This window comes from Lutzomyia longipalpis, chromosome 1, assembly GCF_024334085.1.
Source record: "Lutzomyia longipalpis isolate SR_M1_2022 chromosome 1, ASM2433408v1".
Taxonomy (NCBI): Eukaryota; Metazoa; Arthropoda; class Insecta; order Diptera; family Psychodidae; genus Lutzomyia; species Lutzomyia longipalpis.
Window position 1 is genome coordinate 9682223 of NC_074707.1, and position 16355 is coordinate 9698577.

Below are 16355 nucleotides of genomic sequence, written 5' to 3' on the forward strand. Positions count from 1 at the left end.
GAACTAGAAAACTTAGGTCGGGCTGAAGAATCTTATTCCTAGTTCAAAAGAAAATTAAGTCAGGTTTAGGAAAAAATTTTAACTAAATACAAAATAAGTTGTGAGCCAAAAATAAAAATAATAAATCACTGCTTTGAGCACTTGGCAAAAGCTCACTACTTCCAACATCTAAGTACTGTAAAATGTACCTCTCATCTGAAAGACTGCTTGTTCCCAGGACACCATTGGCAAAAGCCGACTTCCCTATCGTGGTAACTCGAAAAGGCCATAAAGCCAAATTGGGCGAGTGTTTATGGTAAATCAGCCTCACCTGTGTTTACTTCTATGAGCATTTATTGAGCCAATCGCGATGTTTTTTTCTCCAGCTTCTCAATCAGCATTACTCTATGGTGGTGTGTCCCTCCTGTTTGTACCTTTAGCCAATGCGGCTTTATAGAGTGAAAAGTAGATTTCTTGCATTTGTTGCAATGGTCAGTGGTGTACCCCAGGTGAGAAGAATTCACCTGTGCGAGCAAAACAATCATGCACGATACAGTTTTTCAGGTGAATTTTACCTTTTGCACCACCTCACCTGGCTGGCCCGAGAACGAGAGATGGTCTATCTCTGCTATAGCACCGGACTGTGCGCCTTGCGGCTTCCATTCCGCGTCCCCATATTTCTCCGTCTTTGGGTCCACCAGCAAGGCAACCCAAGGCTGTCTACCTCGCAATGGACATGAAGTGGTCACCCGGAGTCACATTCTAACGTAACCATTTGAGGTACTTGAGGCTTGGCACAAGAGTGACTTCTTCCTCCTTCGAGGCGCTCACCTTTGAGACACTCTTTCCACACACACTCTCCAAGAGGATGACTCGCGAGTGATTCTCCCAAAGAAGTCAAGAGCATTTTCTGCTTGACTTTTTAACACAACAATTTAGACTCTGCCACTAGACGTTGGACCACATAAATCAGTTTCAATGTAAGAAGCTTTCAGTCTATGGAATTGCTATGTTGTAGAATTCGTGAACTTTGAATATATATCAACGTAAGACATTTTCTTACGTAAAATAAATTGTTAAACTTTTTCTTTTGTTTTTAATTTAATTTAAATTGAGGGCTAATTGACTTCTAGGAAAATATATTAAGATCATTTTTAGGCCATTGAGCCTATTAAAAACTTTTTACATTCATAATCACGCACGTGCCGCTTAGTTTTATTACAAAATACAAATTAATTAACAAGATTTCAGACAAATTGTGCTGGGCTATGTTATGATGGGACAAATAGTTTTATTTTACTTAAATTATACCCAGAAAAAAAACAACAACCTTTGGAATCAACTAGTTTCAAATTAAAAAAAGAAATTCTTGAAAAAGGCTCATAAAGTGATGACGGCATTGAAAAATTTAGGTGATATTGGGTGGGAAGGGTGCTTGAAGTGCAATCAAGAAGTAAGGCTATTCACCTATATTCACGACGTTTGGTTATTTATTTCAAAAACATCATTGAGCTGTAGGGGAATATCACAAAAAAATTAAAATAAATTTAAAATAAAAGAAAAAAATCGACGCGCAAATACTGAAGAGGAAAAATTGGCTAAACCAATTGAAAAATACCTCGCAGGGGCTACATTGTAAAACCGGCTGACTTTTTATAAGCTCCGAACCGACTTAGCCGTTTTTTACAATGTAGGCCTGGACTGTTTACCTTTGGTGTAAAACAGAACATAGCAGAAGATTGGATCGACCATTTAAAAGAAAATGATTGATTATCGGCAATCGTGCCGATGTTAGTTTTTTCTTGCCCTTTTTCTTGTAGTTTTTCTTATTCGCGAAATTCGTGGACCTGTTATAGTGCCATTTACGTGTTCTTGCTATTTGGTATCGTTTGGGTTCACAAAACGTGTAGACCCGAAACCTACAGACCAGTTCATAACTTAAAATTTCCCAAAACAACAATAAAAATATATATTTTCTGACCTTTTCATGATCGAATAAAAATAATATTTGAACTGTGATGAAACTCAACTAGAAAATATAAATTCTCTTTCTTATTCTAAATTATTTTTAATATATCAGAAAAACACTAAAATCTTAAACATTTGAATCACCCTTTAATATACATATATTGGGTCTAATTGCTATATGTTACTTAGAACACCCAAACATATCATCAATTTTTTCCCCGTGCTACAAGGTATTAAGAAAAAGATTTTTATTTCTATCAATTAAATAAATTTTTAGCTGGAATTTATTTGAATTTTTTTGTTCATTTTTTATTTATTATATGAGTTGTTCTTGTCTTTATATAAAGCGACTGAAAAGGAGAGAATAAGTTAGTTACTTGTGCGGTGTTGAATGTTAAAGCAGTAAGAATGGTTAGTGAAGTGTCTCCGGTAGAAGATGTTCCTTCTTCTGCGCAGGATAAAGTTCAAAAGTTCAATAGTACAGTGGCTGATATTGGAACTGATTTTAGTTATAAGCATAAAATTATTTGGAGGAATTTAATTGGATATATCATGTATCACATCCTCTTCTTTATTGGAGCTTACCACTTTTTAACGTTTAATGTTCATCCCCTAACGATGATTCACAGTGAGAAATAGTTTATGAAATAAAATTTCAAATAGTGATTAAGTAAATTCTTTTTTTTTTCTTCAAAAGGTGTGCTACTTCTTTTTGTTTGTGGTTTTGCGGTTACAATTGGAGCTCATAGATACTACACCCATCGTGCATTTAAAGCAACCACCACCCTACGGCTCATTTTTGTGCTGTTGTTCTCTATGAGCGGGCAGAATACAATGTGGGCTTGGGTGAGGAATCATCGACAGCATCATAAATACTCCGACACCGACGCTGATCCCCATAATGCAAGAAGGGGGTTCTTCTTCTCTCACATTGGTTGGTTTTTGTGCTACAAAAATCCCAAAGTCATCCACTACGGCAGACAGATGAATATGCGGGATTTAGATGCAGATCCTTTTGTAAAGTTCCAGACTTTGTAAGATACTGAATTTAGGGATAAATTGAAAGGAAAAGTCAGGAAAATATATTTTTGTTCACAGGTTTTTCATCGAAATGTACATTTTGTTGGCAATCGTGATACCCTGCGCCACCCAAATTTACTTCTGGAATGAAGATCCTCTGAAATCCTTCCTGGTGTGCTATTGTGCCAGAACGTGCCTTGCACTCAATTTGATGTGTCTCGTCAATAGTTATGCCCATACATACGGCACAAAGCCCTACGATAATACCATCCTTCCTGGTGAGAATAAAATTATCAGCATGATAACTGTTGGGGAAGGATGGCATAACTACCATCACGCTTTCCCATGGGACTACAGAACTTCAGAATTGGGGACGCCCCACAACTGGTCCACTGCTGTGATTAACTATTTCATAAAAAAGGGATGGATATACGACGTCAAGACAGCCAGTGAGGAATCCATCAAGAAACGCATCTTGAAGACTGGAGATAAATCTTATGAAAAGTACGAAGACTTTGCTAATACGAACACTATTTCACTTTAAGGGAAACAAAATAGACAAATAAATTTATTTATTTATTTGATAAAGGGGATGCAATCATCCCTGATGATTCCCCTTTGTCATTAATAAATGAATTATGAAGTTAAATCCAATTTAAATTATCACAGAAGAAAGAAAATAATGTTGGATTTTCGCGTAAAAAATTTGTTTTATTTTCTTGTTCCTTCCCCTTCTGCATTAGGTATTTTTATCCATAATAAAAAATTATGTAGTTTTAATCTCGTTTTAATTAATTTGTGGAAAATTCACCTTGAAATTTTACCATTGAAATTGTTCCTGAACTTCATTTCTTTCGACCTCTTTAAGGGGGGTATTAAAATGTTATTTAATGACATATAATTTTTCTTAAAGACAAGCATCAATGTTAGATGTATTAAATTCTAAAGAAATTATGTAATCTACCTATTTAATTTTAGCTGTGTTTCTTTCAGACACAGCTTTTGTGTACCGAGCAAAATCGAAAGTCGTCAGATCGTGCTCAAACTTGGGATGAGCACGAATTAGGGTCCCCACATTCCAAAAAACGTATGCGCCAAAAAATTTTTTTTCCGGCTGGCCGTCCGGCCGTAGTACAAACCTAAATTGCAAGAGAACGGTAATAGATAGAGACTTGCGGTAAACGGCAAAGTTTAAAAGTCGACTGGAAGACGTCCGATTATGACGTCAAATTTTGAATAACCTCAAAATTTTGTTTTCGCTATATTTCTGCCTCTGTAATAGCTAAAAATCTGAAATTTTGATATGTTGTAGGGGCCATCAAGACCTTTAGTCAATATGGCCGAATATTTATCGAAAATCGACCATAACTCGAAAACGGCTTGACCGATTTCGATCAACCCAGGCTCAAATAAAAGCTCTCAACAAGCCCTACAACTCTCTAGAACATCCGAAGTTCCAAAAGTAACCGCTAGGGGGCCAAAAATCAAAAACAAAATTTTCGATTAGTTTTCGATGAATATCTCGAAAACGCCATTATCGATTTGCTTCATTTTTTGATATGTTATAGCTGACCATATTATCTAGCTCCATGCTAAAAATGAAGAAAATCTATGTCTCCGTTCTCGAGATATAGCCTTCCAAAGTTGGCATGTCATATCTCGGGTTCTACAAGTCCGATTTTGATCAACTCAAGTGCAAATGAAAGGTTTCGTGAAGCCCTACAAATGTCTAAAACATTTCAACTTCGAGAAATGACCGCGAGAGGCGCTAAAGTCAAAATCAAAATTTTCGAAAATTTCGAACTCGAATATTTCGAAAATGTCATTATCGATTTACTCAACATTTTAATATGTTATAGTTGAGGTTAAGACCTTTCCAGCGATAGCTCAAACTCGAAAATCTTTGGAGCCGTTCCCGAGATATGGCGTTTTAAAGATTTCTTGGGGGATGACTTTTCAACTTTTCCCGACTTTGCGCGTATTTAAATTAATTCGCGTTCTAGTTTGCTCTCACAAAATTGGTAGGGGGAAATGGGGCAATTTGTTAGTTTTTTGGGAGAAACATTTTCCTGATTTTCCTGAAAATATTTGAGTTTTCTCATGACGACTATCTTATAGGAAATTTTCCGGGCTACAACTTTGTCTCAGACGATTTTTCTCTATCTCAACGGGAAAATGCATTTTCAGGCCATTTTCCAAACCCTTCCACATTTGCCTGTTTCAAAAATCATGGGGCAAAATGTTAGTTTGCGTTTTTTGGCCTTAAATTTCAATTTTATGAATTTATTTCATCTAGACACTATAAAAGCAATTGATAATAAGGTATTTGCGTAACAATTAGAAATTTTTTTTAATAAAAAAAATACAAAAAATAAAAAAAATGAAAAATTTATGAAATTGCACTTTTTATTTTTTAAATAATTTTATATTAGTAATAGAGAGTAATATAACATGCTAAATTATAAGTATTAAGTGTGCCGACTGGTAAAAAATAAAATAAATAAACAAAAAAATAGTTAACAGCCTTAAAAACGGTTTCTAACATTTTGCCCCAAGGGGTACTTTTTACTATCAGTGTTATACGGGAAAACCCGGAAAATTTTTTCGGAAAATTTAGACTAAATTCGTGTTCAGCAATAGTTACTCTATCAAAAAATGCATTTGGATCAAAAAAATTACACAGAAATACGCCAAAATACGATATTGAAATGAAAGGTCAAAGTAACTTTGAAATTCGAAAAATTTGTTTTTTAAATAAATCCCAAAATATTAGATCAATTAATATAAAACTTTATAGGCTTAGTTAGAGTTATAAAAGGTACCTTTTGACTAAATTAGAACAATTACGAAATAATATTTACTGAGATATTGGAGATGTGTGGTCTTGATTTTCTAACATTTTGCCCCATTTCCCCCTACACTGAAAGAAACACAGCTCTCGTAAGCTTGGTCAGCTTACCCGTACATTTTAGTTTGTAGCATAAAATATTATACATCAGAGAAACACCTAAAAATTACAACACCAACAGGTATCCTTTTTATATGAAGATTTCTTCTTATTTCTTCCACAACTCTCGTCAAGACTCGCTGCAAAGAATCTCAAGAAAAAAAAACGGAGTATCATCCACCAGACAAATCTCTCCAAATATACTTTCTGTTTGGCATTGCGTGCTCTTGAGAAATTCTCTGAAGCACCAATTTTCCACACCAAACACACTTCAACTTGAGCTACCACTTGAACCACCATCCGGTGTTGGATATTTGATGGGTTATTGTGTGTTGATGTTGCATAGAATGCTGATGAAGAAAAAAGAATTCAATGCACAACATTCACGCACTCCAATCCATTTGGCGTCACATTGGTGACTTGCGTGGGTGACTCTGAGGTCGAATGCGCGAGTTTACCTTTTCATCTCCATCATGCACACCTTTGGCGCACGCGGATGCGTTTTCTGCGTCAATCTGGCGCTTACGCATTGCGCCACAGAAGACGAATGAAAATGTATATTCAGCAGCATCCAGCAGCATCCCAAATTGTGCCTCAGAGCGCAAATCACATGAGTCGGGCGACAGAGAAGAATGAGCCACTGCCGGCCTATTCCAAACACCACCAATAAATTATTTTCTCTAAATGCAAATTTGTGAAAATAACTCGTATTCACATCAATTTTAATCCCGCAGACCAATTTCATTGCGCTTTTTTTATTAATTTTTTTTTTAAACATCCGTCATGGAAGACATTTTACTTCACCCAGAGGGCATTTGACTGCTGGAAATTGGCGTTTTATGTACGAGAAAACACTTTAAGTAAAATTTGCAATTAGGGCAGTTGAGAAGCAGCTCTTTTATCATCGATCTGTGTACAAGGGAAAATATATTCTACGAGATTTATTTAGCGGAAAAAATTAATAAGAAAAAAGTATTATATAAATAGGGGAGAGTGTGGAACATAAATTATTTTTTTTAGAGATTTTGTTGTATAGTTCTTTGTAGAATCTTTATAGAATTTTTTAAAGAAACTTTCATTAAAAAGTTTAATGACCGTAAGATTCTTTGAAAACAATTCACCTGGAAGAAATCATTTGCTTGTTAAACAATTTAAACCATTTTAAAAGTAATAAAAATTGTCTCATCCTATTTCAAAAATCTTTGTAATTTAATTTAATTATTTGAAAGATTAGTGGAAATAAAGTTCATATACTTAAGACAAAAAAAATTGTTTATTGAGAAAAACCAACAGATAAGCTCATTATCTTCAGGTGTTAGAGAAGAAATATTATGTATTTCTAAGGAACTAATAAAAATAAATTAGAATAAAATAAAATAAATTAAAAAGTATGATTTGGGTGATATGTTTTTTTTTAATTTTTTAAAGGAAGGTTTCTTGGGAGTTCTGGTGAAATGAATACATTTTGAGTTTCTTTTTTTTTCATTTTTCTTGGAGAATTTCTTAAACTGGGTTTTCTGACATTGAAAACGAATTAATTCAAATTTAGAAAAAGATTTTTCAATAATTGTTTATTGACTTATTGATTTTGTGGTAAATTATTAAAGGCAGCAACTTTGGCCAACTTTCACTACAATCGTCTGAAAATACCCAATAAGACGCCAATTTGTTTTTATCTCAAATCCAATTTAAAAAAAAAATCCTAATTTTTTTTATCTATCCTGGACATAATAAGTTTCGTTCATTCTACAAAAATTTATTAAAACTTTTCAAATTGATTTTCGTAATTTTCAATCAATTTTTCTATTTAATTTTCCTTGAGTTTGCCCCAAGCTCCCCTATTAACCATACTTCATAGTAAAATGCTTGTTTATCCTGTTTTACATTGAAAATTAAAAGGGAATAAAAGAAGTTGCGGTGAGAAGTGGCAACCGATGAAGATTCAGCGTATATATTTTGTGATATATTATCCTAGAAAGATCTTCAATTAAAGAGCCTTCAAATGAGCCAGGGACTGTACTTAAAGCGCCAGAGGCAATATTGTGGTATATTTCTTCCCTCTACAAACTGTCGGATACGCAATGCAGTGGATCACGAGGACAACGATATAAAGGGAGAGAAATTATTGCATTTGCAATGCTGATTGATGGGCATTTTGCATATTAAACATAATCTTGCATACCGCCGAGAATTCCAGAAATTGCAGACTCACCGTCGATGGTGGCTTCCACTATCTCGCGCCATTTATCGCCAATGTCTCACAGTTATATAAAAAATTCTCACAGTATTCTCGCACTTCGATTGCAATCGATTAAGAAAGCATTAAGGCTCATTTACTTTTGTTTCAATTATTCAATTGGCCCCATTTTCATTTGGTTGCAAACTCTCCCTCCCCATCTTTGGCACCACCATCCCATACATAAATGCAATTTTTATGCGACTGCAAATTTATGACATGAATTTTTCAGATGACATTTTCACTTTATGGTCATCACGAGCCCATTATGTTGTTATTTATTAATTGACATTCCGCGTACTTAAAGCCGAATCTGTATAATTAAAGAGAAGCGTTCAACATTGATAATGATCATTTTCTCACAATATCGAATTATACGCGCGCGGACTCTTTTACCCAGGATGGTTTGCACACCAATATGGGAGGGAATTGTTTTGCACCGAAAGGGAAGAGAAAAATGTCTGTACCGTGCCCCCAGATACATACTTTTAAACATCTTTCAGTGGATGTGGAAATTATTATTTGTCTGTGATGTGAATTTTTAATAAAGTTAGATGGCTTTTGAGGATAAGGAGAAATTGTGGGGTTCATGCAAAAGACGTTGCAGATGTTTCTGCTGCTGCTGTTGATGGCGAATACTTCCTGTTCCACAAAGGAAAAATTCTTTTTTTAAGATTTTTTGTAATTTTTAGGACATTCCTGTAAAGAAATTAGGTGTAAGACTTTGCGAAATATTTAGTCAAAAAAGTAAAAAATAATTTTAGACAATTTTAGTAAACTTTTATGAAAATTCTTCGTCGTAATCAGTAGTTCATGAGTGAGACGTATATCAACGTAGAAAAATGTTTAATTTTTAAGTCAACATTGGGTTGATCTTGAATGTATAAAGGAGCCCATGCGCTTGATATGAGCGAAGTACCTAATTGAAGGAAACGCAGAAAACAATTTTAACCTACCCAGTCTTGTAGGGAATCAAAAAAGAATAAAGAATCGCCAAAAATATTCACCATTTTCCACTGGGGTCACAACGAAAAAAGGCAATAAAGTTTTGTAAAAATTCAAAAAAATTGGCCGCCATTCGCCATTTTGTTCATTTCAATGCATGAAGCATATGTTTCAATGCTTCGTCAATATGAGCTTGTCGATGACAGTTTGACATTTCATTATTTTTCTTTTTGGAGAAAATAAAAAAAATTGCTTATTTTTTTAATTTAATAATCGTGGTAAATGTGTTTTACGTGTTGTTCAAGAGTGATTTTTATATTTAAATACCTGAAGGATGAATTCCCGCACAGCTTGTGACCATCTCAGCGAGCACATCATTGGTCGTGGAAAAGTTCTTGGGAAAGGTGGTGCCAAGAAAAATCGTAAGGTTTTGCGTGACAACATCCAGGGAATCACAAAACCAGAATCCATCGTCTTGTCTGTCGTGGTAGTGTGAAACGCAAAGGATCTCTCAATTCGTGAAAAAGTCATCTTCAAGACGATTCACGACCAATGTTTTTGGATTGCTTTGTTTTGTAACGAGAGATGTGCTCGCTGAGACGGTCACAAGCTGTGAGGGAATTCATCCCAGGTATTCAGATATAAAAATCACTCTTGAACAACACGTAAAACACATTTACCACGATAATTAAACTAAAAAAATACGCAATTTTTTTTTATTTTCTCTCAAAAAAAAAATGAATGAAATGTCGACAAGCTCTTGACGAAGCATTGAAACATCTGCTTGATGCATTGAAAGAGACAAAATGGCGAATGGCGGTCAATTTTTTTGAATTATTACAAAACTTTCTTGCCTTTTTTCGTTGTGACCCCAGTGGAAAATGGTGAATATTTTTGGCGATTCTTTATCCTTTTTTGATTCCCTACAAGACTGGGTGGGTTAAAATTGTTTTCTGCGTTTCCTTCAATTAGGTACTTCGCCCATATCAAGCGCATGGGCTCCTTTGTCATTTTAAGACGTAAAAAATATTCAAATTATGCTGCTAACTAAGCATCTTGCAAGAAAGTCTCTATCAAGCTGATTTTACGTGTAAATGTTCGTAAAAATGAGTTTTATTTAATTAAAAGAAAATAATTGAAATTAAGTCAATTTAGATTAATTTTATTAGTCGAAATCAGTAGTAGATCAGACCTTATTTCATCGTAAAAAACTCATTGCTTTCAAAAGAAATATGAGATTAATTCTTGTCAAAATTAGTATTAAAACAGTCACTATACCTACTCCAAAAAAATCATTAAAACTTCAAGTATGAATAATCATTCTAAAGACTAATACTATGCGTCGAAATCAGTAGTAAATGAGACATTTTTCTCTGTAAAAATCATTCAAACTCAAAATTTGCAATTTATCTCATTTTATTTAACTAATTTTAGGGGAACGTGGCTCAATTCTGACCTCCAAAGGCCCGCGTAGTATGAGAAAAAAATGGTATAAAATAAAAAGTAATATTCTTAAATTTGGTATCATTTTAAAGCCCATTAATGCTCTTTTAACTCCCATGACTTTCTATATTAAAAGTTTTATCGGTTTTAAGTAATAGCGGATTGAAAAATCGTCGAAGAAGGTCGGTATTGGGCAACGTTCCACTACATATTAAAATCAGTTGTAAATCTATGATATTTTAATACAAAGAAACTCATTCTGATCATAAATCAAACTTTGAACCAATTTATCCAGAAGTCCAGTTTATCGCAAAGCTTAGCCACATGAGGAAGAATGATTCCCTCAATCACAAATGTCCGGTGGAAAAGTTGTATCGAGTTTCTTCCAATTATCTCTGATCAAATGATTCTGCATGTCATAAATCTGTATTTACCTCCGAGGTGGATGGAATGAAATGAAGCGGAACATCCACGGGACCCTCCACTGAAGGAGGCATCGTTTCCACAATTAACAACACTTTAGGCAATGGCGGGCTTGACTTCTCGAAATTGCTTAATTATTATTTATAATATTAAGGGAATGATATGAAAATGGATATAGGTAGGTATATTATATGTATGTAAAGAAATCGGATGGAGATTGAGAGCGAAGTCATTAATACAAGCCAAGCAGCAAAATATCGGCCTTCAGACAGGATTACAAAGAGAATCGCATTTTGTTGGTAGCTTGTACGGAAGAGATGGAAGATGCGCTGGAGGAATTTTTTTTTTGGAAAACATACAACGAAGTCTTTCGGGTAATAAATCAAAAATTTGTTATACTGCCCATATCGGTGGAGATATGATGAAAAATCTCCGCGATCGTGCCACAGGTTGTCCGGTGCAGTGTGGTGGAAGATGCGCGGTAGAGGCAAGAATCTCGCGGATGATTCAGTGAGGCAATGCTGAGGAGAGTCAGTGGGTCAATTAGGAGGATCACTCACCGGGTAAGACAAAACGATAATGCCCATTGATTTTTGCCGCAGCAGCAGTGCATATCTAATCGCTGAAGTGGATGCAACAGCAGCCTTGTGCGATGGAATTACCATATCAAAAGCCCCCTGACAGCATCTCTCAATATTTCTATGGAATTTAAATTGAATTAACACGTTGCAATCATTCCAAGTTGTCACCCAATTACCATCCCAGGCGCTACCATATCAACACCTCGCTCTGCACCTAGCACCTCTTCCCGCTCCTTCATTTATATGCTAATTCCATTTTGCATACTCTTTCAAGGCGTCTTCACCGGTGATCTCCTCGCGTTCCTTTCCCGATCACATCATCCCGCAATGCCAGCACTAACCCTAAATGGTCCCCTTTGTACGTCCATTCGCCGTTGGCAGGTAGCCCCGGAACGGAAGCCCCAGCATGAATGGCAAATAGTCGGCAATTTGTACAAGTGCACATTTTAATCGAAATTCATGCAGATTGTCTCAATCGCGGAAGATTCTCGTCGTGGCGGTACTTCCAACACTGCGGCATGTCGTCGCAAACAGGCTCGTTGCAATGGGGAATATGGGGCTATACTCACACTGAGATTTCCTGACACTCCATTGATGCCATTATTGTGAGAACATTCTTTTGTGTGCCAAAGTCCCACGTGAAATCACATAAATTATACATGCAGCATTGTCCAACTGTTGCATTTGAGAAAGGTGTCGCTTTCATTAAAAAGCTGTTCTAGTCTCTAGCTTGCTCGATAATGCGCGTGAAAAGTTTAGTTTGAACTAGATGCGCTTTTTTATATCTCTATATATAATCAATGGGTGTTAATCTGGAGAATATTTTGAATATTTTAGCGAATAATCCGTAGATTAGCGAATAATCACAATACTACCAGATATCTGAATATTCTCATTTTCAGTTAAATTTTAGTACTTCTTCGGCTTGAATTTACTATCTACTTTCTCGGTTTGAATTTACTGTTTTTAAGTACTTTTCAGGATTGAATTTAGTACGTTTTCGGCGTTTTAAGCTTTTTAGTACTTTTTCTACTTTTTCTAATGGAATTCAGTCTTTTTCAATTAGAATTTACTATGTTTTTGGCTAGAATTTAGTATGTAATGTTTTCAACCAGAATTCAGTACTTTTTATTATTGAATTTACCTTTTAAGAAAATACTAAAATCCAGCCGAAGTAATAAATTCTAGTCAAAAACAGTAAATTCTTTTAGCCAAAAATATGTCTCAACTTCAAGGTAAAAGTTGAAAATTTTAAATTTTTGTATTTGAAACTTCGCTTTGGTACATGTCGATCAGGCTCATCGATGAACCTGCGGGTACGGGATGACCCAAAAATTCATTCAGATTTGCTCAGGGGGGCAATAAGTATGGCCTAAGGTGAACGCAAGTGAACGCAAGATCGCAAGATTGAACGCAAGCAACTGCACCATGAACGCAATAGTTATGGCCCCCTGGATAAATACCCCTTGTGTTGAATTTAAATGAATCAGTTAAGTGAGATGAAGACGCCTGGTTATCACTTTTATTGGATTGAAAACTTAAATAAAGGAAATTACTCGAAGAAAATTAATATTAAATTTGAAAGTTATTTATTTATTAAAATAAAATTTGATTATGTCGGACACTTGGGTATCTTCAAAGCATTCTTCTCTCTTGGATAAAGTTACCGATTGACAATCACACTCTCGCACACTAGTCGCTTTTTTTCTATTAATGAAACAAGCGGCACTTTTATGAATGAATCTCAAGACATTTAGAGAGACTGACAAGCTATTTCAATAATACGTCCAATACTATGGAGCACAGTGCCTCATTTACCAAGGTATCGCGGGGTTTGGTGTGTTATGAGCACATAGAGAGCAGCATAGTCTTAGAGGAAGGTTGCTCAAGAGCATACACATTATAAATAATAAATATAAAGCTCATTTGCATAGAAGCTCGTTCCGTGCCATATTCTCATTTAATTTCTTGTAAATTTGCTGGATGATCGCACTTTGGGACTTTACGAGCGTCCGTTTGATTGTGAGACATCTCTCTTTTGCTAACTTCCACCTTTTGCTCCTGGATGAGAAGCCAAAAAAAAAAACTGCGAGCTACCAACAATCACGGGGCAAAGAAGTCGAGGTATCCAAAGCAAAAGAGAGGCTTTTTTAATTAAATTCTCGATCGTTCTCTTGGCGGAATGGCCAAGTGGTTTTATGAATGTGATTTTGTGTGCTGAAATGACCCACAACTTTTGCGCCATCGCACTGTGGGATGTCCGTCCTTTTGGTCTTGAGCCATTGCGCCCCCCTCATCTAATTTGCCTCACAAACATTTTTGTAATTTGATACAATTTATGACCAGAATAACGAGTTTCTCAGATCGCCTATAATTGTAATTGATCTTAGGCACAAATTTACATAATTGCAAAGAAAAATCATATTTTTCAAAATTAATTATCTAACCGTGCCTATTTCACTTAAAGTGAAACTCCATCGAAAGCCATCAAGAGGCCACTCTTTTAAAATATTCCTCCAGTGCATATACATAGAAAATACATATAGATAGCTACATATAGCTTCGACATTGCAACACTTTTTTCATTCATAAAACTCCATCACATGGGAGTGTGTGGTTGTTGTGTTTTTTTTAATGTTGTAGCATAAATTAACAAATAATTTCGACATCTAAACATTTTCATTCATAAAACACCCAACTACGCGCGTTCGCTCATGATTGTGCATTTTATATTCATAAGAAAAAAAAAAGCCAAGTCAATGGCGACACCACACACTCTCAATATTTAATCGATTTCCTCGCGCTCTTGCTATGTTCTCTCACCTCAAGTGTTGTTGGCTTTTTATCCCAGAAACACCTTCTTTTTGTCCAAAAAGTATTTTTCGATGTTTGTCTCATTGAAAAATTGCTTCCCTGGAGGAAATGTCTTTTCATTCTCCACTTTTTTTTTGTCTTCTTCGTCTCTCTGGTAAATTATGTAAATTATTTCTGGGTGTTTCATCAATTATCACATAAAAATCATACAAAATATATGTGTAAGAAAAAAAAATTTTGAGACAAAAACCCAAAATATGTTAATAAATTTATTTTTACCTCTGCAGAGATGAAAAAAAAATTCACAGCACTTCCTTCGCAGCATCATATTTCTGTTTATTAATAAAATTATCTCGCATAGAGTTGAAAAGAACAACGAGGGAGAAGATCTTTTTCGTTTGTTACTTAATGGACCGTAAAACCACAAATTGGGAAGTTAAATGTAAAACCCACACTTTACTGGCGCCATTTAGTGCCAAAAAAACAGCCTTTGCGGACAAACAGTGGTCGTGGAAAAGGAAGAGGAGAGATATTATTTTAATGAAATGCAACCAAATTAATGGCATTTCAATGCTTGTGACTTGTGACGCTAAAATGTATTATTTACATTCATTGCAAACAGCTACACCGCAAAAATATATGCAAAAGAAATGCTCCCAGAGACGACACAATTGGAAGAAAATTTAATCATAATCACAATCAATTTATTTTGCATTCACTGACCATTCTTGCACAGTTGGTTGTAGGAGGAAACACAATGGCTAGGGGTTGATAAGTAGTAAAAATGTGGTGGTTTGTAGTAATTTTTATTCGTTTTTAAGTTTTCTTTCGAATGCTTAGAGAAAGGTGGGGAAAAAACTATTTATCGGTCAAATATTTTGTATTTTCATGAATTTTTATTGATGAATTTATGATTATTCGTGTAAATCAAAGGGGGTTTATCTGGACGAAATTATTCGATCTTCGGAAATATTCGAATTTTTGGCTAATATTCGGATGATTCACCAAGGAAATTCAAATATACACTACCCTAAAAAAGTTTCCGGGCAAGGAAAAATGGGGTATTTTTGAAGGTAAATTTCAAGTGGCTATATCTCCGGCTGTGGTCAACCGATTTTCAAAAATTTATTAGTTTTGGAAAGGTACATTTCTCACCTTTCCAAAACTGGTAAATTTTTGAAAATCGGTTAACCCGTTATTTATTGGCAGCCATTTTGGTAAAGCTAGGAAAAAGCCTATTTTTCATGATTTCACAAATTTTGACTTTGACCTCTTGCATCTCGGCCGCTAGTGCACCGATTTTGATGAATAGATAGTCGTTGGAAAGGTAATTTAATTCCCTTTCCAGATCTGCTAAATTTTTGAAAATCGGTCAAGCGGTTCGGTTGTTACAGTCATTCTAGTGAACTATAGTGAAAAAATACACTTTTGACTATATCTCAGCTTAGGGTTGACCGATTTGGACAAACTCGGATTCAAATGGTAGCTAATAATGCCCTCTAACTTTAAAAAAAAATTCATCCCGATCCGTCACGTGGTTCTTTTTTAATGTTTTTTTATGTGACCCCCTTATGTTACAAAAAGTGTACCCTAACTTCATTCGCTTCCCAGATTTTTTTATAAGTTACACCTGGCTCAAATTTCATTAGAATTAATAGTAAATATTATCATCTAACTTTTAAAAAAAATTTCACTCAAATCCATCAAGGGGTTCTCCTGTAATGTCAATTTTTGTGAAGTTATGCGCGATTTTTGCGTTAGAAGTTGTCAATTTGACTTGAGCAATCCATCAGCTTTTGAGCGTGATTTGACTCAAATCCTTGTTAAATCGTCTTAAAAATGTTAGTAAAGATGTCCTGGACCTTATTTTGATTTGTTATCCCCATTTAATGAAAAAAAAAATTTCACGATTTTTCGCCCAAAATCTTAATATTACCAACCTCAAGAGCCACAATATGAGTATTAGCAGATTTAGTACTCTGCGTTGATACCACTGCTT

At 35.1% G+C, this 16355-nt stretch overlaps 2 protein-coding genes across 2 annotated transcripts in view; both read left to right on the top strand.

Annotated features, from left to right (window-relative positions):
• The window catches only part of LOC129787507 (C2 domain-containing protein 5), a 970947-nt gene extending 954592 nt beyond the window's left edge, over window positions 1-16355 (top strand). Inside the window, exon 10 of the transcript XR_008750237.1 lies at window positions 16332-16355. The gene's annotated coding sequence lies outside the window, so the exon portion shown is untranslated. The remainder of the gene's footprint in view (window positions 1-16331) is intronic.
• LOC129786909 (acyl-CoA Delta-9 desaturase-like) lies at window positions 2566-3511 on the top strand. The gene is made up of 3 exons (XM_055822164.1): window positions 2566-2575; window positions 2645-2981; window positions 3046-3511. The coding sequence occupies exons 1-3, from the start codon at window positions 2566-2568 to the stop codon at window positions 3509-3511; spliced, it is 813 nt and encodes a 270-aa protein (XP_055678139.1).